Source organism: Pomacea canaliculata, linkage group LG2 (assembly GCF_003073045.1).
Source record: "Pomacea canaliculata isolate SZHN2017 linkage group LG2, ASM307304v1, whole genome shotgun sequence".
NCBI lineage: Eukaryota > Metazoa > Mollusca > Gastropoda > Architaenioglossa > Ampullariidae > Pomacea > Pomacea canaliculata.
In genome coordinates, this window is record NC_037591.1 from 5,164,734 (window position 1) to 5,192,449 (window position 27,716).

The following is a 27,716-nucleotide window of genomic DNA, read 5'->3' on the forward strand; positions in this document are numbered from 1 at the left end:
AAAAAAAAAAAAAAAAAAAACAAAACAAAACAAAACCAAAAACAACAAAAAAACAACCTCAACCCCTAATTGTAGCTTATTTATAGTGTCCTGGCATCGACAGCTCTTATAAAGTTATGTTCGAAACTGGTTAATTAGGAGAGACATTTTACTGCACATAAAATTGCCACTAACATTTGCAGTCAATCAATGCCGAAATAAAGTTTCAACGATTTTTATGTTTGGTCAATCGCACAAATCTTATGTGACAAAACCTTAAATTCTTTTACGTTTTCAGACTGACGCAAACTTGTTTTTGTGTTGATTCACTTGGCAACTTGTCTGTATGATGTGGAGCTCTTTCGCGTATGTTTCTACGTGATGCAAACCACTGTCCCTCACCGAATGTCGTCGCATTTGTAATTAGTGGCATAAGAACTTAATGAGTACTATTTTAAGAAAACACCCAACACATAGTGCGTTTTTCATTTTGTCTTGTAATAAGATTATTTTTAACGAGTTTATCGTTAGCCTTACCGCTATCGGGTTTGAAGTTGGCGCTGTCTGTAGGGAAGCTACTCTCAGTCGCTGTAACTAACTTGAAGAATATAATCGGCCCTTCATTTTGTTTAACATGTATATCAAACAGTTATATTAACTAAGTTAGCAAAAGCTATCAAGAACTAAAATATCATCATTTTCGTGTTATGTTGATGAGGGATTGGTTTTTAAAAAAAAAATGTTTTTATCTTTGATATTTTTGTGGGGAGGTCTTGTTAAAAGCAGTAGCAAAGTAAAAGTTCCTTTTTGGATTTTGACAGAAAGGTGTCTGTAATTTTATATTAGCAAATCAAAGTTATCTTTGTTTTCATTCTCCTACAGCAAAGAAGATATTTATTGTTCCTACTACTCTAGTTTGACGAAGACAATGTATACAAACTCCTTATCCGATACTACTTTTTATAACTTCAGCTTTTTCTCAGCTACTTCCGGTTAGCGGTTTCATCCCAAAGTTTGCATTTTTTTCTAAATTATGTCTTGGCAGTTTCCAATAACTTAATCTGTAGTTATATAAGCCACATTTCCAAATATGATGACTGCTGTGCAAGCTATCGAAGATGCAAATAAGGAAATCCAGTAAGTATGTTAAAGTGTTCTTCGTGCACCTAGGAGTGCGGTCGTCTTATCCTGTATTAATCTGTCGAGTTAATCGGTATGCATATTACTTTTGATCACTCAACCATTTTCTGGAGATTAATTATATTATTCTTGATATGAGATATGCGAACCGAGAAACAGCTACTTATAATGACTGCTGGTTTATAAAACGACAAAGAGAAAGAAGCTGACAGCGAACCCTCGTTAATGCTCATGAGACGAACTAGATAGGAAATAAACTAGATCAGGCAGAAGCACGATGTTTACCTGCCTGGCTCTATTTTAAGAAAGTGATTACCACCTTTTCTTTGGTTTCATACTACTTCAAAAGTAGCTTAAAAGCGGAAGATTTAGTGTTGCGTTAGAGCCACCTCATCACCTCGTAGTGGTATGCGTAACAAGATACGTTACTTCGCTTGCTTAGGTCTTGAGGAGCTAAAGTTAATAAAACCCCGAAAGGCTGAAAAAAGTATATAACACATGAAAATAAAATAAATAATTTTGTATAAATCCATTTCCCCCTTAATGTTGTAATCCTAATAAGTGGGAACGTCAAACAACTTACCTAAGCCAGCATGCTGTGTTTTCCTTTACTTCATTTATGTGACAGAAGGTATAAACTGTGGAAATGGAATGCATATCTGTATTCAAGATTTATATTTTTCTAATGGAATACTTTTCTGCAGCTTGCAATTTTTACAGAAACATTCTATGCATCCAAAGAATATGGTTCAGTGAACTATATTGCACAAGCAGGAAATGTAACTCATGAACAGCATAATGGAGCAGTCTTTAGCCTAAACTATCATTAATTATTTTTGTCACATGCCCAATCGGTAATTGTTTAATTGTTGAAAACTTTTCATTCACAATGCTACTCATCCTATTTGTTATCAGGAAGAGCTGAACATCTTAGTATCATAGTAAGATGATGTTACAATAATATTGCATGGCAAAATTACAAGTTGGAACTACTAAATAATGCATGAATCACTGAGTATGGCAATAACAAAATAATGTTTTAAAGGATGTTCTTACAAACCATGGTAAAAAAGAAGAGATGCTCATAATGGGTAAGCATTAAGGAAATAAGTGCTTTGTTTTACAGAACATCCAGTTAATTTTTTTTTAAATCTAGGTGCATCATTTGTATTCAGGTTAGTGCCTCTGCCAGTGTGCATATTGCATGTGCTCTGATAAATTGCACTCCTGACAAAAAAAAAAAAAATTTCTCATTCCAACTTTACTCAGTTTGAGTTAGAAAATGTAAAATGTAAAAGCTAAATGTCCCATATTTTAGTAAAGAGTTTGTTAGGCATTAGTGGTTCACTGTCTCTAGGGTAGATCATGTGGTCCATCTACCTTGCTGGTGCCTTTTACTTCCCATGATAAATAAGGTACCCATTTACTATGGGCAGAGGTGTATGTTGTAAGAGCATTAATCCTATATCACACTGTATAAGCTCAGAGTAATCTATACCTGAAATCCTTTACCTTAGGGTGAAACATTTGCCTTTTCCATAGCAAAATATTGACACCCACTACTCAGTATTCATGAAATTTGGACAATATTCTCCTTTTATGGTTGAAGTAGAGTAACAGTCCTAAAGAGCTACATTTCCTTGATATTCAGATGATCACTGATAGAAACTGTGCATAATATAAATTTTAGTATAGTAGAGTCATCTTGGTAAATGTATCGATGATAATAGAAGTGCATTTCCCTATGTGGAGACAAGCTCAGTGTGCCGTGCTTACAGAGCCACAAATAGTAGTTTGACATAAAACAGATATAAATATGTGTGATTATATGTTAGATTATATTTTATGCTTTTCCTGTTTATACACCTGCAAGACATTTTACCATTCATGCAATAAAGGGTAAAGGATGACCAGCAAAAGTTACAGGAGGGATTTTTTTTTGTGAGCAATGCATGAAATTAATGAAAAAACCAACCTTTCTTATTCTGATGATATTTTATGAAAGTATTTTTTTGTCTTCTGACAGTAACATTAGAACATATTTTACATAAAACATCATTAAAGGCCATAAAAGAACATAAAATGTCCACATCCCTAAGCTCTAGCTCGTCATTTCTAATCATTTACATTGACATAATAAATCCGTCATAAGTATTACAAATTTGTGCAGATCATACTGTCACTAAACATAGAAATACAAAGAGTCAAGTTGAACATCAATTAAAAAGTGGTACATCAAAAAACCAGTCCTTCCAAATAGGAGCAAGCAGTATGGCCATCTACGTCATGTATCAAACTAGAGCCAGTATTTTAATGATGATTTACAAGATGTACAGAAAGGCTTTTGAGAAACAGTGCTTTTCTGAGTGGACTGTTATAAAGAGTGTCATATGGGACCTGCAAGATTGTCTACTTGCTGCACTTTATGCTATAGCTGTGTGTTCAGTCCATGAAATAAATATTCAGGAGGTTCCAGAAGCAATTAATTTGTGGATGGTTTCCAGACCATATTCTTCTAGAGTTTTATTTTTTTTGGTCAGAAAAGTGATGTTACGTATCTTCTACGTATGCTTTTGAGTTTGGTCATTGCTGCTTTTGTCTGTGCAAGCCTCGTTCCAGGCTTCTTGATTTGCCATATTTTGTAAGGACTAAGCCAAGGTATTTGGAAGTCTTAACATCTTCAAGAATTTCCACTTCTATTCATGATGTCAATGTGTGTTTCAGTTCTGCTGTTGACTATAACTTGACTTTTGTAACTTCACCCGTATTCTGGAGTTATTGGTTTCTGCCACCCGTTTATCAATGTCATCAGCAAACACAGATAGCTTTATGGTTCTGTCCCCTACTGAGAGGATGGATTGAGTGAGTGCTGTTCAGTGTCTCACATATAGCTTCACCCTCTTCCAAGTTGTTACTTAAAAGTGTCATTGGAATTGTGTGGTACAGCAACTTGTTGAAGATACACTGCAGGAAGGGGCTAGTCAGTCAAGAGACAGCTTTAAAAGGGATCTATTATTTTTCTGCATTTATGCTTTAGTTTTTGGAAATGATTTATTAACTCTGTAGGAACTAAGGTGTCTGTCACTGAATAGAGACTAGTCAAAAACCTACAAGAATTTTTTTAAAAATGTAAATGTATATATGTACACAAAGTTAAAGCTTTCTTTTAAAGAATAAATTTAAATAATAAATTTAGGTAAGATGACAAAAATACACTTACCAATCTCTGCCAATGCTAGATTAGATTACCAGTTTCTGAACAGTGGTTATTATGATAAGTATAGGGCTCATCAGTCGTTTGTTAGATGTTCTGTATGTTTGTTCACACTTTTACATCTTTTATATGATCTATGATTTGAATTAATTTAGAAATGACAGGAAAATGAGCAAGAGGGGTTGGGGTGGGGAGATTGGCGATGAGCTGGCAACCTAGGATATATCATGGCAAGGCAGTCAGCCCTGTAAACATGCCTCATACAAAGAAAGAACCCCGTGCCAGTGCCCTAGACAAGGGCTGAACCCAGGACATCCAATCTTCACTGTATTGGTGACAGGTGCTAAGCGGTGCACCACCGGACCGCCCTAAATGAGAAAGGAGAGAATTTAAAAATCAAACCATAAAAAGAGTCGGGGCATAACGATAGGATGGGATAGCAGCAGGCTACATGGAAAAGGATAAAAGTTTTTAAGGTAATAGAAATTCTATACATTACTGTATGATAATTTCCTCAAGTTGAAATGTTAACAATGAGCATAGAACTAGAAGTATTGCTGAGATACAAGGCATCTACTCCTGACATTTCAGAAAAATGTATAATAGCTATCCCTTCAAGAGATTTCTAAAATTCTCAGGATAATTAAGAACACGAGACTTCAACTTCAGATGACTAGAATTTTCAAGATGTTTCTGTCCATTACTCTCTCCCTCACACACATAAACAACACATCCTACCCCACATTACAATTCCACCCGTATAACATGCAATATTTTCAGCTAAAAGAGAGGGAAAAAAACCTCGCATCGATCGAGATCTGCAAGTGTATGTTGCCAAGCAACGCGTCAAATTTTGAAACAGGCTATATTGAGACAGATGCAGTGACATTGGCTTCGTGCCAAAATTTGTAACGGCAGTGAGGTGGGGGGAGGGGATGCGGGACGGGGTGGATGGGTGGGTGGGTTGATTGGATGGGTTTATGAAAGAAAGGGAACTGGGTGGAAGGGAGGAAAAACGACCGGAGAAGGGGTGGGTCAAGAGTGAAGGGTGGATTGGGGGAAATTGCAGCGTTGAGAAAAAGGGATTGTTGATGAGGGACAGGCCGTAGCACAAATAGTAACCACCTCGGCTCTCACTTCCCCTTGAGGGTGGGTAGGAGTTGTAGAATAACAATCGCAAATTAGTTGTATGAGCACAAAAGTGGGAAATAAGCTGTTCTGGTTTGAGAGAGGAGCGAACGAGTGCAAAAACAAATGTTCAGATTTACACCCCTTTAAAAAAGTCAGATGCATATGTGCGTTTATACTTGTGTGTATGTGTGTGAAATAATTTGCTAGCATTTGTGGCACATTTTTTTTTTTTGGAGAAGCAAACAATGAAAGACGCGAGAAAAATAGTTGAGTAACCTAATTTTGCAAACTTTTAAATGTTTAACTTGTGTGAAGTCCGTAAGCAGCTGCATTCCTTCATGTTCTTGAAAATGGTCTTAAATTTTATAGGAGCTATGTTAGGGATTTGCAGATTAACAAGCACAAAGTTCAATGCATGGGAAGGAAGGCACAGACGCTAACATACCCACCCACATTCTCAGTAGCCAGGCCTAGATTGTATGCAAATTATTTTCTTTGCTTCATGTTCATTCACGAAACTGCCCATACATTTCAGAGCTGGAACGAGACCGACTTAATTTATGTGTATACAAAGAGATTTAACCCAAGACGTAACTACTTAGTAAGGCTTTGTTGATTTGGTATATACTTTTTTACAGTCCAACATAATATACTGTAGTGGTGTGCTGGACGTTTCCCTCTCACATCCTACTTTGTGCCTGATAACATAGCAGGCTTACCTGGGATGAGCAGACATTTACTGCCAAGATAAATGGTTAGCAGGGAACTATCACCTGTATTTGAGCTGCATTGAGGTGAAGCGATAACTGAACATTTCCCAGAAAACCAGAAGCGCGTTTAAATTTCCAATCAACAACCGTTCACTGGCTGTCGAGTAAAAACGAACTGTAATTTGTGTGCAGAAGGGCTGGGGTGGGCTGGGGGAAATAACAATTCTTGGGTGAATGAAAGAAAAATTAAACTACCATTTTTTTTATGGTTCGTCATCGGACGTTGCGCTTATCTTCTGCAGAAATGAGGTGAACATGGTGACGAGGCCAAGGGTACGGAGTAAAAAAAAAAAATCTGCGGGGAGAGGATGGTATTAAAAAGAAGAAAAAAAAAAAAAGAAAGACGCGAGCTTGTTGTTGCTACCCGCGATAAATAAACACCACGTGTTTGGATTTAATTAAGCTCTGTGTTGTTGGTGTTGGGTTGAGTACACACATGGAGCTTCCCCCCTTCTTCTGCTGACATCGGCACCTCTCCCTCACGCTTCTTGTTTGATATGTTACAGATCGTTCACAGCCACACGCTTCCCACTTTGTCAGGCGCCCACAGGGAGGGGGAGAGGACTGACCACAGTTTAAAAAAAAAAAAACCACCCACCCCCATCAACCCCGCAAAATGTCAATGCGTAAGAGCGGTTAATATTTAATTTTTAAATATGAAATAGTTGACGGATGTCATGCACGGAGCTCTCACGCACGCGCGCGCGCCCACACTCATAAAGAGAAGTTAAAAGCATATCGACGTGCGGACACGCAATGTCCAGTCGGAAAGTGTAGCACGCAGCAGCGCGGGTAGGTGGGGGAGGCGGCACTGTGCCTCCAGAGAAATTAAAAAAAAAAAAAATGAAAGAAAAAAAAAAACGGCCAAGAAAAAAAAAGTATTGATGCGTTGAATTTTTCTCCCCTTCCCTTCCCAGCACACTCACTCTGGGTCATGAAGGCTTTATGATTAAAGGGTTTGCTCAGGCCTGCCTTTTTTTTTTTTAAAAAAAAGCTTGCTGCTAGGAAAAGCAATAGGCACACACAATCAAGGTCTCTCTTTTCTCTCTCCCTCGTTCTCTCTCTCCCGCTCGCTCTCTCACGGGCTCGACGTTCAGTGGCCTACATGTTAAACAGACGTTGCAGATGGAATATTTGAACGCACGACCAAGCGACATTTCTGTGGTGTTTTTTTTTTTTAATCTTAAGAAAAGGATTTCATGTCTGGCCGACCGGCAGATGATTTGGATAGACCGACCACTCACCAGCGCTGCGCACTGTCGGACGACGGCGTTGGTGCCGTGTTGTGTCGGCGCCTTACCGTAGGGCAGGACTGCAGTAGTTTTTTTGGGGAAAAAACTGAAACAGGAGGAGTTTTAAAAAAAAATGGAGGTTCTTTTTTCTTCTTCTCGTTTCTTGTTCGCCGGTGACCTCGGATTGTTGGTGTGCGTGTGTGGCTGCAACTTCGAGCAGTGTTGTGATAAACATCGTTCGTCAGATGGCAGCATCGCCTGGCATTTCGCCCCAGTCCAGTGCTTTATTAAACGTCTTGGAAGCGCTGTGGATTCCAGTTGAATTGGCAATTCATTGTCTGGGAGACTGAGTGTTTGGGTGTATTGCTCCATGCTCTTCGCCGAGTTTCTTTCCTGCTGTTGTATTGTTTGAAAAAAAAAAAAAGGATGTGAAGAATACTCGCCGGAGATCCGACACTAAGACTGCCTAGTCGTAGGAACAGAAATATACGGCGCGAATCTCAGTAATATTTAGTGCTGGGCATTCGTTTTTGAAAGTGTAGTGTGATGGGTGCAAGCCGATAAGGTAATTAAATGAAGAGTCGTTACTGGTGACCTGTAAAAAAGAACGCCAGCGTCTTTTGTCTACCGAAGGATCGGCACGGGGTTTTTTTTTTATGTTGGGGATGAACGCGTTTCGAAAAGCAGAGAATATTCTAGAAACTTCAGGACCGCAATGGACCCGTACTTTGAGAACTTTAAAGTCTTTCTTGCCTATTGGCTTATGTCTACCAGCCGTGGCGAGTTGTCGGACGTGCTGCCAATGGGTGGCCATGAGCCGTTGCCGCCACAGGGTCTGCAGCTGCAGCCGCCCATCCACCACCAGCACCAACACCAGCACCAGACCCACCATCATCAGCACCAGGCACCATCGCACGGTCATCACCACCAGCAGTTGCAAAGCCCTCACGACCAGCAGCAGCAGCAGCAGCAACAACAACAGCAGCAGCAGCAGCAGAAGCTCGAGCACGACCCTCATCACCAACAGCAGCAGCAGCAGAATGCCCAGCCCTTGTCGCTTCTACCCAGCCCCGTCCGGCCATCACTTGTCCCAGTCACCGTTGCACACGCAGAGCGTTGGCAGCCAGAGCGACATCAGCGTGGACATCGCCTCCACGTCGCAGCGAGCGCACGTCTGCACGACCTGCCTGAAGGGCTTCCGCAGCAAGCAGCAGCTAGCTCAGCACTCCCTGGTGCACAGCAACATCCGCAAGTACACCTGCACCTACTGTGAGCGCGCCTTCAAGCAGCTGTCCCACCTCCAGCAACACACGCGCATCCATACAGGTGAGCGGCGTCACGTTTGTCACTTCTTCATTATCTCCCTCTTTCTTTGCTTTGTTGTGCGAAATTTTTTGTCTTTAAGTTGCAGGTGCTTAGATGTGCCATATTTTCGTATTTCCTTTCTTTTATTGGGAAGTTGTGGGAGTATAAGTCATGGACTTTGGAATCAAGATTCTTGGCTCATGCTTTTCTCACAACACACACCATTTTTAAATACACGTACACAATTTTTTTAAAAGTATCATTATTTGATATTATTGATAGACAAACGCTGGTTTCTTGAAGAACAGCCTACTGTAAGTAGCATGCTGTCTGTCTTGTATTTAAGCTAGAAATCAAAGTTTTGTACCATGCTGTATTGACAAGTATTTTGGGGTTTTTGAATTTAGGCATTACAGAGACTAAAGAATGGCAGAAGTGATCTATCTTTATTTCCTTGTGGGAAATGTCCAAATCATCCCAGATTTTTTTGTTGGGGGGGGGTGTGTGGGGGTGTTGATGTAAACGGTCGTTCATAACGCAAAGGCAGGCCAGCTACGATTTGGGGTGTGTGGTGCTCTTTAGGTTGTCAAATTAAAAAGAACAAGGTATCTAAGTTTTTGAATTTGCCAGACTTTAGGCCTCCGCCGAGCTTTTACCCGCGTCACGAAACACTTTGAGAACCCTGCTCTTGTCAAAACTTCAATTAATTCTGTAGGGTTAATATTCACTACGTCATACACATGAACAGCTTTTTTCTCTGGTTTGCGGAGAATTACGGCATTGCCTGCCATTATGTATGTTACTAGAGACAGGTTCCCCATATGCCACACATTTATTTTCGTAGGACTCATCGCCATCCTCTCACCTCTCCCCCACCCCATTTTTGCCTCATTTACCTCCCTTTCTTTTCTTTCACACATAAATAAGCCGCCTGTTTCTCCCCCTCCCTATTTTGTCGTTTTTCACTTTCCTTATTTACCAAAAAAAAAAGAAAAAAACCCTGTTAACTTATCTGAAAGCACCGGTAGTGAATTAAAGAAGTGCTCACTAATTAATATATAAAATGTTAATGTGTATTTTTCATTTTCTTTTTTTTATTCATTTTTCTATTTTAGTTGTTTCTTAAATATCAGCAAGATCTTGCACTGTTTGTCACTGATTGAATGCCTAACCCATTACAGGTTTTACTGTTGTATTGCTTCAGTCATTACTGGTCAGAGGAAGGCATTAGTAGGAACACAATCACCTATCTACCCCTTCATGTAGGCAAAGGCACAGGTCCTCTCCCTTAATAGTACCATTAGAAGCCCATTTGATTTAGAGAAAAGTTGTCAGGGATAAAATGTGATTACATTTAAATTGAGGAAAGTTTTATTCAAGTTTATAGCAAACATTTATAAGACATGATGACAGAACTTGTCACTCATTTTAGGCTTTAAAAAAACTCAGTTTATGCTTGGCAAGCAGGCGGCTTGTTAAATATTAAAACCTTCACTTTGAAAAATGCAAATGTTGCTGCAACTATATTTGAAGTAGAGACATGCATGCTTCTTGTTGTTGCAGTATGTGTCACATTGATCTGTTGTAATTGTGCCTTGCATGTCTTCCATCTGGAAGCATCGATTGACATCACACTGGTGATAAACTTTGACAGAAAAGGAGATGAGACAAGAACGAACAGGGGCCCACATGCATTGAATATCATAAGGACTGAGCCCACTATGTTCTGAATCAAGAATAGGGAAGAAGAGTTCTTTTCAAAACGCTTGTCATTTGTGTTAAAATTTTACCTGTACATGCAGAATTTTTTAAGCAAAATGGGCATTTGATCAATAGCTTTCCATTCCTCTATGTTATTTATTCATAGCTGTGTTTTGAAGTTCCAGTTTAGAAGGGTGGGTGCTTAAAACTCTGCTGGTGGGCAAGGGAGGGATAGTGTGCTTACCATTTTGTAAAGGCCATAGTGCCATCCTTTTTATGATTATTGGTTTTTGTCATTTTAATTTTGCTGTTGCTTACAGACCAGGAGGATATAAAAAGCAAGGTATTAGAGTGAGGAAAATATCAGTGGGGGTTGTCAACTTTGCATCTCTTAAAAATGTATCAAAATCATGGAAGGGTTGACATCCTGCTTAATGCCAATAATGTTAAAAGCATGGTAGTTTTTTTAAGTTTTATAAATAGTTTAGTGCCCTTCTTTCAGTGCTTTTAACATTTTATTTGCAGCATTATTTCAGTATTGTCCAGACTTTTATACAAAAGATGCAAGAACAAACAGTAAAAATGAAACCAAGACTTTAATGCTAATAATTTCACAGTAACAACACAGCCTGACTATATCAAACATTTTATTGGGTTCTTTTAAGGGGTCCCTTTGTCTACCCATCTTTTAAGCAGAAGAGAGATAGATAAGGCAGTTGACAAGGTTACTTCATCAAGTTCTGTCCTCTGCTGGAAGCAACAGTCTTGAGTTATCACTGTAGAGATGGATTTTCTTTGTGGTGTTTTCATACTCTGTTACACATTATGTGCTTCTCTTTCTGCTTCTCTCAGCTGTGCCTTGCAAGACTGTTAAAGCATGTCACATGACCAAACCATGACAGCATCCTCCTCTTGATTGTGACATGGAGTGCCTGCTGGGACCTGGCTGTAATCTGCATAGTTGTGCTCATAGACTTGGTCTTAAGCTCATTCCAAAAGTGTTCAGGAGTTTCTGGAACCTTTTCAACCTTCCAGAGGTTAACTGTCAGGGTCCAGGTTTTGTAGCCCTACATCCAGGAAGCAAGGAGAACTGCTTGTCCATATTTTGTTGAGTTTGATAATTCTGCTTTTGTCTAAATGAATTGTGCTGACCTCGTTTGTAAAGATATTTGAAAGCCTTCTATCTTGCAAATGTGCTTTAACCATGACTTTCTTTTCCATACCTCACCTTTGTTATTTATGCACCTTTATTTCCTCGAATCTGTCACATTTTTTAAGCTGTCATCAAGTAGGCAATAGCATGTGCTACCATTTGTATTTGCTTTTTAATGAGATGATGAATTGGATTTTCTCATCAATGATGCTTTCAGGGAGCAGGTTGAAAAGTAGGGACAAATGGAACAACCTTGAGGTACTTAAGTATTGTTGAGAAGAAGACACTGATCTGGTCATTCAAGAGCACTGCACTGCTGGTTTCCTTGTAGAGTGTCTTAGTGACTTGGACTAACTCCTCTTTGATGTGGATTTGCATAAAGGATATGCATGGGTGCATCCACATATACACATACATTCACCACATTTTGCTTTCTTTATAAAAAGATTGAAAATTTTTTTTTTCAGACCATTGGCCTCCTAAAGGCAGAAAATGCAGTTCAAAGGAAACAGCACAAGCAGAGCCTAACTATATTTTGTCTATCAAAGATCATTATAACTCTTGATTATGAGGTTTCTTTGTGTTTAATTTAATTAAGCAGAATTTTAACAGTGGCATTCTTTGTTATGTGGGTCAGAGGGAGTTGTAATGGAAAGGACAAGGCTTGTAATAAAAATGTCTTTATATATATATATGCTATCCATCAGCATGTCAGAAGAGGTAGTGTTTCTGATTTTGAATGTAGATATTTGTAGATTACACCTACAGTTGTTTTACTCTTATTATCATTTTTTTATTCTTGCTGCATGTAGTTCAGTCATAGCATCCCAGCCTAGGGCTGGTAGTATTTTCAAACAGATTTGGAGCTGTTTTATGATGTTAAGAGTTTTTCCCCCTTGAGTTAACTCACTCTGTCCACCCAGCTATGATTGTTCTCAATGTATCGAGGAGGTTAAAAAAGATGATAGTAGATACTGTGAACCACTTATAGTTCACAGACCATACAGTTATGGCACCTTTATCTGATTTTTGTCTAGCATCACAGGATACTTCAGTATGAACCCTCAAAGAAACTAATGCTTTTTTTTCTCGTTTGACAGTGTTGTTCACATGTTAATAACAAGATGCCTATATATATATTTAGTTGACATCTGCGTAAGATTGTCTGACTTTAAGACTAGAAGCCGCAGATGAAGGTCCATGGATTTAACATAGCTAAAAGTATTTGTATGTTCACCTTATTAAATGTTTCCAAAAAATATTAGTCACCTCAGCTTGAACATGCATGATGAAGGCGCTTACATTGTGCATGGAGTCAGAATGGGGTGAATGATACGTAGATGAGTAAATGGGACAGCCCTCAGCTGACTGCTATCTTCACCTCCAAGAAAGGAGATCTCTGGTCAGTCCACACTTCCATATAGAAATTTAATGTGGTGGTGACCCACCATCTTTAGTTGGGCAGTGCTGGATACAGTATGCTGTTTGATGGCTTAAGTTTGTAAAGAAAGATTATCACACCTACCTGTCAGCTGCACACAGCTTGATGGTGTATCGTGTCTGTCTTATGTTTATGCATTGCTTTTAGTTGCATTATAAAAGAGAGAGATTATATGTGATGCAAGTTTCTCTTTATAACTACATGTATTTCATTGTCTCCATATATAAGCAGGCCATGCTTTCAGTGTCACAAATGCATCCATGTTTTGTTGAAGTCTTGACATAGATGCACGAGTGTACATATGTGTTTGCAGATGTCTCCATGCCTGAACTCAACAGTGTTTTATTTTTTTTAATTCTCTCTGCTCTTAGATGGTCTGATAATTATGTCCTCCATCAGAGAGTTACATGCCCCCACTCCTTTTTATTGTTATTGGTTTGCAATCATTTGTGAGTTTAAATTCACTCCCTAGAACCCTAGCTATCCACACATCATCTTTTTGGGGTTAGGATCAGCAAGAGTCAAAATTTAAGCAAAAGCCCTTCCACAAAATTTGGACTGACAAGAGTTTTCTTCCCTCTCTTGGTAGGTGAGCAGTCTTCGGAAAAAAATGAGGAACGCAGGTACTCCTGCAGTTACTGTGAACGGGCGTTCAAACAACTGACCCACCTCCAGCAACACACTCGCCTGCACACAGGTGAGCTCCATGCACTGTTCACTTCTGTTCAGAGGTCAAGAAGCAATTCCATTATGTTTAGGATTTAGTGAACGCTCAGGCATGTAGACTCACCCTCAGTTTTGTCATTTACATCACCTGCACCTGTAGAAGACAAGTGTGAGTGGTGTTTGCAGCTGGTATGGGCTAGTACCGACTTTCTAGGAGGCAGCTGCATATTTGATACCAGACTATGTTGAGGTCTTGTCTTATCATTTCATCTTCATATGCTGTAGTTCACCAGCCTTAGTAATTTTCATGTCTTGACACTTTTCTGTGGTTCAGGCTTGGAATTGACCCGTTGCTTTTTGACATAACTGTATTCATTGCAATAGATGCTTGTTGCTGTTTTAAATGCATGTGGCCTTTTGTGTGGTCTGCATGCCAGAGTTGGTCTGGCTACACAGTGGGGAAAAATACCCACAAAAATCATGTTAGTAACTGCATATCATATCTACTGTCATGTTACCATGCATGTTAATAAATGTCATTGACAAACTGACAGTTCCACAATGTCATTACATCTTTGAAGACCTGTCCTGTGAATTATTAGTTAATTTTGGTTGAGGTAAAATGAGTTCAGATGTTTGCAGTGCCACTAAATCCTTTGTATTTTGTAGTTGTTGATTTAAAGTTAGCCTTTTCACTGCTAAAGGTTAGTAAAGTTTCTTAAAATGATTGTATACTAGTGTATTATACTCATGATTATAATTTTCTTGTATACAGTTCTTTGCACAGGTTTAACATAGGTTACTTTTCACTACAGGTGTTTTAAGTTATTTTAAGATGCATAGATAAGTAACCTTAAATTATTGCTAGTGGTAGATGGGGTAAAATAGTTGTTTTATTATTAGTGTAAAAGTCAATGAAACAAACTTAGTTGGTTAAAAATACAACAAAAACCCCCCTCACCTATCTTTCTCCAAAACTACAAGTGTTCTCTTTTGACTCTTAGTTAAGTGAATGGTGAGACAGATAAGAATTACCACTTGCACTCTTGTGTTGCTTGCTTTTACACTGCTTCTTGTTGCGGGCCTGTGACAACATACACTAGTCAAACTTGTGCTTGATAGTAATAACTCCCTGCATGCATTCGTTACCTTCTATTTTCGTGCCCCTAAATTAAAAAAAGAAATAGTGTGCTAGTAACATGATTTGCCCATTTTAATTGTTAGAGAGTAAAAGGCATGGTGAGTTTCTTTATCACAAATTATGTTCAGTTTTTTTGGTTCGGTTGGCATATGAAATAAATTATGGACACAAACCAGGCAGCAACTGGTCGGATCTGGCTAATGGGGTAAAATAGATAGTGTGATGGAAGCTATCTGACCCTATTCTATCATTTGTACTATTTTTTTCATATTGTTTCAAGCATGATTAGTCCATAAAATGTTTCTGCTGGTATTCCTAGCTTTAATAAAAAGTGGTGATGGCACACAATGTGCTAGAACTTTACGTTTGACTGAGTATCTCCTTTACAGTTCTGTCATTGTAACCTGTGCAGCTTTTCTTGAGGATCTTAAGAATTTGGTCTTTGGCAATGTATGCTGTCATTGCTCATGACAATGTCTTAGAGAAGTAGGAGGCTGTTGGATATAGCATAACAATTATGATATTAATAACTTTGATGTACCATGTTCTCAGAGCAAAAGTTCAGGGTTCATCCTAGGTTCCCCTTTCCACTTTAGGGCTCCTTCATACTCCAAACATGGGGTTATTTCCTTTTACGTACCAAAGATGCAGCATGAATGCCATCACAGATCAGGGTTGTTACCTGCAAAATTCCTGCAGTTCAGATGTAGGAAAGAGAATCATTCACTTAGATTTTGTCGTCGTGAATCTTCTGGGTGCTGGTCAAGCATAGGAAATACTTAAAATATTTATTGTAGTAGTAGGAATCATGTGATTGGAGTACACATAACTTAATAACAGTCTTTTATTTATATATATAGAGCTACAAATTTTCTGAAAGATAACATGAAGCAGGATCAGCCTTTTGCCTTTGTCTTTCAGGTGAAAAGCCTTACAGCTGCAAAATGGAGGGCTGCGAGCGAGCCTTTGCACAGCTGTCTAACTTGCAGCACCACATGCGCAACCATGAAGACCAGGTGAAGAAGGAAGCAACTCGTATCCACAAGTGCCTGATCTGCCATCGTTCATACACCAATGAAAGCAGTCTCCGTGCCCACACACTAAAAGTGAGATTTATTCATTTGTGTAATCAGATTATCTGTATAGGAATGTATGAATGCATTTTTAAGAGCCAGTAGATTTTTTTTAAGAATTTTTTCTTTGTGTGTGAATGATGTAAAGATGGAATGGGTTTACTTTGATTCAGTTCAGTAAATTACTTGTTTTGAATTGAGCAAAATATGTTGTGTTTGATCATATTGACAAATAGGAGCTCCAATGAAAGAGAGTGTGGATAAATGGAAATACTCTAAAAAAGATGTAGGAAGCATAACACTGTTTATAACTAACCACTTTGGTGCATGCCATCTCTCATACAAGCTCTGGTTGAACCTTTATATAGTTCACTGTGTTACTGGTAATAATCCTATTAACTTAGTGCTGTGACTTCACTGTGACACAAAAAGGCAGTATATATATATATGCTGAGAAGCACCTCAAGAGGCAAAATTACTGTCACTGGTGGATTAGATAATAACTCTGTTCCTCTCAAGAGGAATGTACTGCAGCTGCTAAGAAAATATTTGGTAGTTCACCCATGTTTGTATTCTGTGCGTTGGATTTGTGTAGCTTTATATACTGCATTGTCAGTTAATTATTCTATCTTCATGGATAAAATTATAGAAATTGAGGTGTATTTTTGTATGTGTGGGCACAAGCATGCATATTTGCTTGCATTAAATTGCCACAAGACCTTACACTTTTGCAGCAGAATAGCAGATCAGTTAATATTTTTTAAATATACCATATTTTACTTATCACACTCATCATGAAGTTATTATTGAATGCATTGTAATTGTATATTGTTCTTATTCCTTTTGCCTTAGATGCATATCCACATCAAGCAAGTAACAGAGGATGGACAGGCTTCGGAGGCTCCACCTGTGAAAAAGCGGAAGAAGAAGAAGCAAAAACTCTATACTGTCCCTTCCATGGTCCCTCTTAGTTCTTCACATGATAATCATGATCGTGCTGGCACAAATGCAAAAAAACAAACATCAGAGTCCTCTTCAGATGATGATTTGATCATTATTGGAGAGAAAAATGAAAAAGAAGACGAGGCCAGAATTGCAGGAATGCCTCGCACGTTAGTGGAATCCTTGAACTATTATGAGCGAAGCTTGACAGGTCGCAATCTTCAAGATGCAAATGTTTCCAGTTCGAGCCAGTTTGGTAGTCAGCAGAGTGGAAGTCTTGGTTCAGGTAATGAAGGGAGTGGGCTGAGGGGCAGCAGGTTTGACCCTGGCCGAGCAGGAAGCTTGGGTTTGCATAATTTGATGACTCTGTCTGGGATGGAAACATCTGTCATGTCAGGCCAGCATCCCGAGATGATTGAACGAGCAGCGGCTGCAGCCGCTGCAGCTGTGTCCAGCCAGATCCACAACCTCAGCAGCCACGGGCACACAGGCAGCAGCACTTCAGATGGAGGTGTGCTTGCCAGTCACGGCCATTCTCAGACACCCCACAGCCAACTTACGTCCAAGAGCAGCAACAATGGAGGGGGCAACAGTGATATGGCCCCTACTCGCAGTCCAACCCCAACAGGTCCGCTCCATCCCCTTGACATGGTGGGCATGGGTGGGGCACAGTATGGTAGCCAGAACCCTTATGTGTCAGCCTCCCAGATCATGGAGGCCCACCTGCGTAGTCAGCTACCACCTATGGGGCTACAGGTGGTTCATGACCAGTACCCAGCACACTCCTCCACTCCTTTGTCGTCTGTCAGTGCTCTTTCTCATCATGCTCGCTTTTTGAGCCCCAGAGGCATGGGGGAACTTTCCATGCCATATGGGTCACACATATCAACAGCATCATCCTTGCACTCATCAACAGCCACCAGCAGCCACATGAGCCTATCTACAATTCAGCATGGCAGTAATCGCTCTCCAACACTTATTGGCTCACCTCAGCATGTGTCAGAATCCTTGAACTTCAGCTCGTAAGTTTTTACAGAGCTACAAGGTGACAGTCTTTTATTTTTTTATTTTCATGGGTTGGTGGGGAAGTGGGGGAAGAAAAAGGAATGCAATTGTTTTTAAATGATGAAAGATTACTTTTTACTTTTGCTTGGAGGAAGTTTTTGAAATACCTTAAATTGATAATCCATTTCACATTCATATTCAATCTGATATGGAGTGGTTTATATGGCAGAATAAAGCAGTGTGTAAGATAAAGACTAGAAAATCAAAGATGGAAGTGGTGTGCTTGTTTTTTGTTTTGGTTTTTTTAACCAAGGGAGATAATTTCTGCACTTCAGTGGTGGGAGAATTCATGGTGTGCTTGTGGAAATACATGTTTGCCATCAGTGTTATTTTAAAACATTTCACCAGTTCTTGTTACCTTCAAGAAGACAAGAGTGTGACATCATTTGACTGTGGTATTTTATGTGCTTTTGTATCACTTTAGAGACTGTAAAATGTAAAGAATGGCATATAATTTTATATGGCTTTCCTGCACTGTACTTCATTCAAGTCATTAATGCTGATTAAAAAAAGTAATCGAGAAAATTGCTACCACCAGGAACTGGACTTATTGTCCATGTGAGCACTGCAAAAGGCAGGTGTGTCAAGCAGTGTAACAGACATCTGCTGATAATGTTGTTTGAAATTTTGGTTACATCCAGTAGTTTTTGATAAATGGAGTAGTCCTGTTTATTGGCAGCTTGTGTTGGGCCATAAGAGTGCCATCAGTGTAGAGGTTAGCTACACACAGGTGAAACTTCATTGATGTACAAAAGTACATCATGTTAGTGTTTGTATAGTTTTTAGGCATGACATACAGCTGATACATTTATTGCATGTTAAAAGTGGTGCACCTTGTTTTATTTAATTTTTTATATATACATATATACATTTTTTTTTTTTTGCTTTGCTGAGTGATTTAGTAGTGTAACACAATAGTACAATGAAGCGTGTTGTGACTTTCCCCTCATTTTTTTTCCCTCTTTTTCCTTATAGTCACACAATCATTTCTGCCTTAAAGAGTGTTGACATAGAATTGGGATTTCACAGTAATAGCAAGACTGATCAGTACACACAAGTTTTGGAAACTACCTAAAATTCTTAATGTTCCAGTTTGCTCTTGATGTAGGTTTTATTTATTTTTTAAACTTTTAATTGCTAATTCTCCAATTTGTCATCTGCCTTGAAGAGAGAATAGTTGAAGACAGGGTTGGGAATCTTTCCTAAATTCGTTGTTGTCTTTGATTCTCTATGCCTGTAGTATTGTTAGTTACCAATGTTACATTTTACAGTAAAGAAAATTAATTTGCAGAGCTCACGTGCTCAGCTTAGAAACAGATTGTAGTTACCTCGACTCATCCCGTGGCAAAAAAAAAAAAAAAAGGCATTTTTGTTTCTTAATAACAAAAAAAACCCCACCACAAGCTGTGCTATTGTACATATGGGAAAATAAATGTGTGCTTGTTTATTTAGGTTTGACTGCATGCACACATCCCTTTCTCTCATGCATGTGTGCATGTTGACACACATTCATAGAGTCTTGGCATCAGCAGTCTTTTGGAGCATTAAAAGATAGTAAATATGTTATTGAATAGCCAATAGAGTAATTCTGCCTTCATTTTGCTGTCAATCCTACTTATTTGCACAGTTCTTGACAAAGGCCTGTTGTATCATCAGTCCTTTTCCAAGCTTCTTTCTATTTTGTTACTCCATCTAAACTGTAAATATATTGTGAAGGGCCAGACCACCACAGTCTCTGGATTAGAGCGGCCAGATAAATCTGTAGCAGAATACATGAGCCAGCAGCAAAATTAATCTGTTAGATTGGTACAAAATGTAGTTTAAGGATTTCAAGAGCATAAAATGTCAGGTTTTGAAAGTTACATACTCTGTATTCTTCAGGATTAGCATCTGTCTCTGGTTGCCTATTTGTGGCTTCAGTAAATGAGGAGGATTACAGTCCGTTGGACACATGCAGAGAGATGAGGTTTATTACAGGGAGCAGTATCTTTACTGCATGCCACACTAGGAGATCAGGAAGATTACAGGGTATGGTAGAGCTGTAAAATGTCACAGGTAGAAAAAAAAAAAGGAAGGAAACTTGTACAGGGTATTTTGAACCTGATCATGGTTGTAGTCGCTCATCATGCATGCTAGAAATCTCTTGGGTTTAAAACTTGATTTTTACCAGAGTTCTTAAGAGAGTTTTGGTAACAGTTATTTAAAAGAGAGAATGAAAGCTTTTCTTTTGTTGTGGGCAGAGATCATTAATATTGTTGTTATCCATTCATTATTAAGATTTGTAAGATCAGTAACTTCCAAAGTTGTGCCCTGAGATTTTTTTCCCCCCCTAATCTACACCAAGTAAGGCTTTGGTCTACAGAGGTTCCATAGTTATGGGGTTAATGTGCTCTGATTTACAAAGATTTGAGACATAGTTTGGCCAGTGACGGAAAAATTCCCTCTGACTACCAAGCAGTGATAAATACCTGCATTATTAGTAACGGAAGAAAAGGGTAAATGAAAAGAGTTAGGTTTCGACAAATTTTTATTGTAGATTTGGGAGTAGGAAGTAATTGTGCATGTTCTCTATAACTGTAGCGATAAATATTTGTTAATATCATTGTGACTTTTAGTGGGAACTGTTAAGATATTTACCATGTAAATTTTACGCTTTTTTTTTGGTGAATCTTTTTTTGTTTATCACTAAATGGTTGCCAAGGAAGAAAAAGTACAAAAGATTGTTACTGCTGTTGGTATCCATTATCAAATTTCAAATCTCTGTGATAGTAGTAGGTGAAAAATATAAAGACGTTTATCAAAATGATAAAAGTAATTATGTTTGACCAAGCAGACCAATTCTTTTATTTTCAGTTTGTAGAATAATTGGGTTGTCGCTATCCTGTCATTTTATGGTAAAGTGGTTTTAATAATTTGCTTCAGTTTACTTTAGCCTTGTGTATTTGATATGCAATGTTGTTTTCCTATTTATAAGGTGATTTATAGTTGAAAGGCTACTAAGTTTATAATTAAGGCTGGCAAATATTTTACCGTACCAGCTTACCAGTTTTCATTTTAAAAAGTTGCTTAAGCGTACTGGTTGATGGTTATCAAAGATCAGGAATTTCTGCCTGTTACTTTTACAGCACTTTAATCACAGTGAAAAAACAATTTTTGGTGGATGCTCATGATTTTGCTTTTAAAGATTACTGTAGTAATGCTAAAATGATTGTGTGCTAAGAAATTAATTTTGGCAGGCAGAGTATTGTCCCCTTTGCAGAAGGCCAGCTGTTTATCACTTGCTGTCAGATGTTGGATTTCTCATTATTGTTGCATTGGTTTTTTTTTTTAAAATTTGCTTTATGGATCTGACATTTTGGAAAATACTAAACCAAAAAAAAATTTATTAGTGCTGCTTACATAGTTTGTAGTGCTTATTGTTACAATTGATTCCAAATTATTTTATCATCTGTTTGCTGGAAATTGTTCTGCTTTCATTTGTGTTTAAGTGTTGCTGCTATAGAACAAATCATTAGGATGTGTAAAAGTGATTATTGTCATGTTTGTCAGAAGCATAGAAACAGACAAAAAGTAGTAAAATTAATTTAGCGACAGAATTTGGGAAGCGGTATCAAAATATTAGCGGGTAAAGTGTGGTGCTTGTCAGGTAAGTTACACAGTCAAACATGCTGGTCTCCTCCTAGCAATAAAAGCAAGCAAAACCAGTTTATTACTGTACACTAGATAACATTTTCTTTATAATAATATTCCATGTTAATCATTATGATGTTAAATATACAGCCAAGGACTTTAATCTCTTTATGTATCTTAAAAACAAAATAACAAATTTATCATTAGATAAAGTGGAAGAAAAATTTGAAGTCTGGTTGCATGCCAAGAGAAAACTTTAATCTTTGATGTGTAATTTATTTCCTTTTTAATCTTACGAATTGTATTATAATGTGAAAGAATATCATTAGTAGCATAAAAAGAATACAAATAACAATAGATGCAATAAGCATTTGTAACTTATAGTTTACAAAAGTGCTGTCGTTAATGATGATCCTAGTGTAAAAGTGTTTGCTTCATGTGCAGCACATGAGTGGGCTTAGTTACATATCTTCTGTGGCAATGAATCTCTTTATTTTTTTGTGATTACAGCACTTGATTATGTGATCTCCCTAAATATTTTTGAAAAGGAAAACAGAGAGGTTTAATCTTTCCTTTACATCTGCTCAGGTTTTATAGTCTACTTCACATTTTTATATTTTTGACATATAGACACATACAGACTCTGACACAGATACATACAAAAACACATACATTGGAATCGAGACTCACAATATTAATTAAAGCTGATAGATTTTATTTTAGCTCATCCTTAGAATTTTATTATATGTCATAAGTTCTTAAGAATAAAAAAGGAATATGAGCAGCCATATAAATCTCTATACAGCTTTGTTTTTATCCACCTTTGCAATTATTGGACATGGCAGGTGTTGGATACTTTTTGTTTTGAGGAAGCATAACATGTATGCCACAAATGTTAGAGTTTGTGCAGGAAAATTAACTGTAAAGTGCTTGTGATTGTGCCATGAGAAATTTCAACTTATTTAAGATTTATAGATTTTATATTTGTAATGGCTGATGCATGTAGCATTTGTATAAGTGCAAGTAGAGATTTATGTAGAAACATGCTTACCAGGTTTTAGATGATGCTTACAGATTTTACCATGTGCTAAGGTAGACCTAGAGAGAACTGTGAACAGCATTCTCCAGCTTCCTTATGTCTTGCAGGTGTCCTGCTACAAGCAGTCATCTTAATGTTGTCTGGCGTTGTACTATAAGAAAATCCAACATGTTCTTGACTTGAACGTTGAGTACAATATTGTTTTAAACTGACCTGTTTGCAGTATATATATTTTGCAACATTATTCATATGTGTGGGGCATGAATGGTATTGAAACATTAAATAATTGGTAGCATAATTGCTTCTTAAATTTCAAAGAAGTGATTTTGTGACCGGTTTGAGATGCTGTCTCGTGCCGATAACCCCAATCCAGCTTTGGTATGTGTGAACCATGGTAATCATTGCCACTGTGGTAGTATTTTGTTGGTATTGTTGTATTTAACTAATGTTGCCTATTCAAACTAGACAACTGACACTGTTAGGTTTTTGCCATGCCTATGAAGTTCATTGTAAATACCCAGTTTCTTGCTCTTCAAAATGACTTAAAAATGACAGATTGAAAAACAAACTAGCACAGAAGGCTTCTGGTGCCTTCATTTATGGAAAGCTCTTCATAATCATGTAATTTTTTTTTCATTACCACCATGATCTTTGTCACTTCTGTGAATTTATGAGAATTTTCTATCTGCGTAGTGTCATGTATACTGTTGTGTAGTAGTCTGGAATTTAGATTTCGTAACATCATTGAACATGTGTATTGCTTTTCAGAATTTTTTTTATTTGTGGCATATGCTTATCCATGTTCAGTGTGACTGAATGCTAGTGTCTCATTTTTTTTTTTAACAGTGATAGGTGCAGATGTTTAATTACAGCTCCTTTGCACCAATTTCTTAGCCTCACAATTTCCATTTCTTTCTTCCATTCTTATTTTCCTAATTTCTTCAAGCTGTATTTTACTGTCCTGTGGATTTTATTGTGCAAAGAATCATTAGGACTGATGCATAAAACACCTGATGGACAAACTGAAAAGTAATGAAAAACTGACTTAAATGCGTATTATACTTTAGTGATTTTTAGCAGCAGCAGGAGTTGTAGCTTAAAGCTCTCTTGCAGAGCGAGACATTCCAGCTGGCCATCATAAATGCTGCACTTTATTTTTTTTTTCTGAATACAGAACAATGGGGGATGAAGGGTGGAAATTATGAAGAATGTTGCTAAGCTTGTGCTTTGTATCGGTAGATGGTATTATCCCCATTCCGGTGATGTTTGTGGAAAAGTTGGATAGCTGTCTTATTTATTTAAACAAATCTGTGGAACACCTTTTTTAAAAAATTCATAAAATTATACTAGACGGGTGGCAGTAAAGTGCCATTACTTATGCTTTTAAGCATAATTGTTTGCAAGACTGTATTAGGTGCACCGGATAGCTTTAGTAAAACAATGTATTTTAGTAGTAAAACATAAATTTAAAGATTAAAAATAAAACAGATATGAGAGTACCTGTTAAATATCAAAATGGATCAAAAGCCATTATAACTTCTGTATTTGCCATGTTCAGATTTACTGTTTCTAATAAATACTGTCTGAATTTCTCCAGGCACTAGGACTAATAAGTTGTAAGTTCCATCATCGCATGTTTACATCAAGGGGACAAAGGAGAGCGTGGACAGAAAATAAAGTTCTCTCCCTTGTATCAGGTTTTGTATAAGCATTCACTGTAAAATGTTACCATAGCAACATGCTTGACATCATTCCTGTTAAATGTTATGTTTTAGGATGTTCTGCTACTATTAACTATTTGAATTCTTCAAAAAAGAAAAGCCTTCTCAGGTATACAACTTGCCAGAGTATGCTGAAACAATAGGGTTGGTGGGTTTTTTTTTTCAGTTTCAGCACAAATTAGCAGGTAGGGGGCGACAGTTTTAGTTTGTCTTTGCCTGCAGCAGCCCAAAATTGCAGCTACAGAACTGTAATCATTAGCATTTACAGTAAAGTCAAGAAAATATACTGAAGTAGAGTAGTAATATTCATGAGGAAGTAATCTGTGATGCCAGTGTACATGTAATAATTTCTCAGTTATCTTAGGTAGTATAGCAATTTTTTCAGTCAGCTGTTACTGCAAAAAAAAAAAAAATCCTGAGAGGTTAAAAGAAGACTTCATGAGAATTGTTGTGTTATTAAATAATTTAGAAAACTAAGGCTTATAAAAAGTCTTAATTTGCTTTTGCTTGGCTCATTTGAAGAGTGAAAGATAGAGCAGTTCACTGTGCTTTTGCACCTTATTTCTCAATAGTGGTAGAGCTGCCCAGTTTATTTTAAACCCTAAAAGTGGTGCCTAGTTTAGGAGATTTAAAAAAAAATTAAGAGACCAGTGGAAAGCAATTGTTATAGAGTTTTAAAAACATTCTTAATATTAAGTAAAGTTGCTAGTGTTTTGAGAATCAAAAAATAGGTGTTTGTGAAGCTTTTTCTTACTGATAGTAAAAACAACCCTTTAGACCTTGAGGATGATAATTCTTGATCACATCCAGTTTCAATTATTTTTTTTACTCCACTTCAGCAGCAGCAGTATACATTCCACATGTAGAGTAAAACAGCTTTTCTATACACTAAGTTAGAAATAAAAGGTAGCCCCATAACATTTCAGTAGTTGGGAATGAGGTATTTACATTTTCAAAATGTAGTTCAAAACCACCGTCCAGCTAAGACATTTCATTCTGAGAAGGGAGTCTCCTGTCATGAGCAAATATTTTAAGAAAGAGGAAGGGTGGAAGGATGTATTATATTTGCAAAACATTTAAAAGCCAGGTGCATTTGTTTATATGCTGAAGGATCTAATGCTTTTAACATTCGTTGTATGATAGAGAGATCATGAGTGAAAAGATGGCAGTGTATGTCATATTGTTATCGTCACAGGTACAATAATTGTGTTTTAGTGAATGTGATGTATTTTCCTATTCTGCTCCATAGCAAAGTTGCTGTTTATATACTCAAATAAATGCTTTTGTATTAAACATTCAAGTAGTGGGGATCAATAGGTTTGCTAACAGAAGATTATTTTTGATTGACAACAGTTAACAGAGTTTAAAAAAAATTACTGTTTATTAATAATTTATGCAAATATTGTTTTTAAGCTTTGGGAGGACTGGGAGTAGTCGTGATTACACCATCATTAACTTGTAGGGTCAGAGTTGTAAAAGAGAAAACAGGTTTTCAGGCATAGATTATCTCTTTTTAAAAAAATTGCTTGCCAGTACCAACACAACATATTCTCTGTATAGGTACAGTGGACTACTAATTTTGTGTTGTCCCTATGATAAAATGTGCATCAGTAACAATGGCAGTGTCTTGGCTGACATTCTGCTTGGTCCAGCTCACTTCTTGGGTGGTCAAGACATGAATTTTGCAGATATGTTTGTCTTATTTCTTGGGTATGATGCTATCTTACCAGTCCTATTTTGCAATGATTTTTGGTGGTGACACATGGCTAAAGCTCTTTGTCTTGTGCACTTACCTTTCACACTGTAATGGACATCAACACTCTTGCAGCTTTGATCAGCCAGGACCGACACATTGTGCCCTGCACTTGAGATATTTGTTACGTTTTGAAAAAAAATGCGATTTAGGGTTTTGTAGTGATTTTGTTGTTTCCAGTTTCATATAAATAATGAAGGTAAGATGCTTTTATCTTGGCACATGAAAGCACAAAATTACAGATTATAACTTATTTTATTATGGGGGATGGGTATGGTCAGCTAGTGGTTCAGCTATACACATGGCAGATGTCTTAAGTTTATGAATGTTTGAGGTTCACTAGCTGCAAGGAACCAATATTTTGCATTTGACAATGATATAGTTGCTTTAATGCACACTTTACGTCCCCTTTCTGACTAGTCCTGTTACATGAAAACATTTGAGCCTAAAGCTCACATTTCACTGTTTCTGCCATACACATTGGCTTATACTCACAGCTTTTGGACTAGGCTGAATGACAAAAAGAGTTTGTCAAAACTTTTGATGGTTGCTGTTCTGTTCTTAAATTTGTTTAAAAAGTGACACATTTGCAATACTGTTTGAGGATCCTGTGTTCCACAATTAAAAAGAAAAAAATTAAAAATTTAAGCAGAAGTTTTAATGATGATGGAAATGTCCAAGTTGTTTCTTTTCTTATATGTATTACAAAAATGTATTTTACAGTGTGTCTTCAATGTTTTGACTATTGCTTAGACCCTGTATGAAAAGAAGGAGATAGGACTATTGTATACTGAAAGTGTATCTTACTGGGATTAGGTTGTGAATACTGAATTGTTGTTAGAGGATGCTGATATGGATGATGACCTGATAATATGGGTGTTCAGCTTGTTGTACTACTTTTAGAATGAGAAGTGTAAATTGTGTACATGAAGCAACAGGTCGGCAACATTGCTTGCTTTCTGCAAGAGTGCAGCTAAGCTGGTAGTTTTAGTGTGTATTATTAATTCATTTATTCATTACTACCTTCACACTTTCATTTGATCATTCATCTGCTTTTCCTGGAATCATATTGTCACTGGGTTGTCTTACATGTGCATACTTACTTGTGTTCAGTTTGTCTTAATCACGTTGATTAAGCAGATTGCTTTAGTGACACCAAGTGTGCAAAGTATGAAGTAAAACATATTAAACATGACCAGCTTTCAATGTACATGCATGTGTATTTGCATATGCAAGCAGGTGAATGCTGAGTGATGCATATATGATGTGTGCGCTTACTTGTGCTGTTATGTAAGAAAAGGGAGGAATTTTGTTTTTTGGGAAGGCAAAAAATAGGGGGAAGGAAATTAAATCTAGTTTGTTGACTACCCATCAACTCTTTTAAACTTTGATTTTAGTAAAAGAAAGTGTAATTTTTGTAGTGAGAAAAGAGTAATTGCTGTCTTCAGTAAATGATAATAACTTGAAAAATATAAACATTATAATTACCAAACATAGTGTTGTTAATTATAGAAGCTTCTTTACAGAAGAAGCACTGTCCCACACCGAATATGTCAACTGCAGTTCATTCAGCAAAAGACAAATAAATCTGAAGTAGTGACATTTGCATTGGCTGGCATT

General features: G+C 37.4%; 1 protein-coding gene across 3 annotated transcripts; it reads left to right on the forward strand.

Annotated features, from left to right (window-relative positions):
• The first annotated feature begins 521 nt into the window (after positions 1-521).
• Positions 522-27,302, forward strand: LOC112556088 (zinc finger protein GLIS2-like). 3 transcript variants are annotated; one of them, XM_025224732.1, is made up of 5 exons: positions 522-1,116; positions 8,241-8,792; positions 13,656-13,763; positions 15,795-15,979; positions 16,799-27,302. In XM_025224732.1, the coding sequence occupies exons 1-5, from the start codon at positions 1,098-1,100 to the stop codon at positions 17,912-17,914; spliced, it is 1,980 nt and encodes a 659-aa protein (XP_025080517.1). In that variant the 5' UTR covers positions 522-1,097; the 3' UTR covers positions 17,915-27,302. The 3 variants fall into 3 exon arrangements, with proteins under 3 accessions (XP_025080517.1, XP_025080516.1, XP_025080518.1); XM_025224731.1 differs by lacking the exon at positions 522-1,116 and having other exon boundaries at positions 5,050-8,792; XM_025224733.1 differs by lacking the exons at positions 522-1,116; positions 13,656-13,763 and having other exon boundaries at positions 5,277-8,792.
• Positions 27,303-27,716: the final 414 nt, after the last annotated feature.

What these genes read in the sequence shown, in the direction of transcription:
- LOC112556088 (XM_025224731.1), top strand. Translation starts at nt 8,123, where the DNA reads ATGTTGGGGATGAACGCGTTTCGAAAAGCAGAGAATATTCTAGAAACT. An exon ending in ACACACGCGCATCCATACAG is followed by an intron (nt 8,793 to 13,655) that starts GTGAGCGGCGTC and finishes CTCTCTTGGTAG; the next exon opens with GTGAGCAGTCTTCGGAAAAA. An exon ending in ACACACTCGCCTGCACACAG is followed by an intron (nt 13,764 to 15,794) that starts GTGAGCTCCATG and finishes TTTGTCTTTCAG; the next exon opens with GTGAAAAGCCTTACAGCTGC.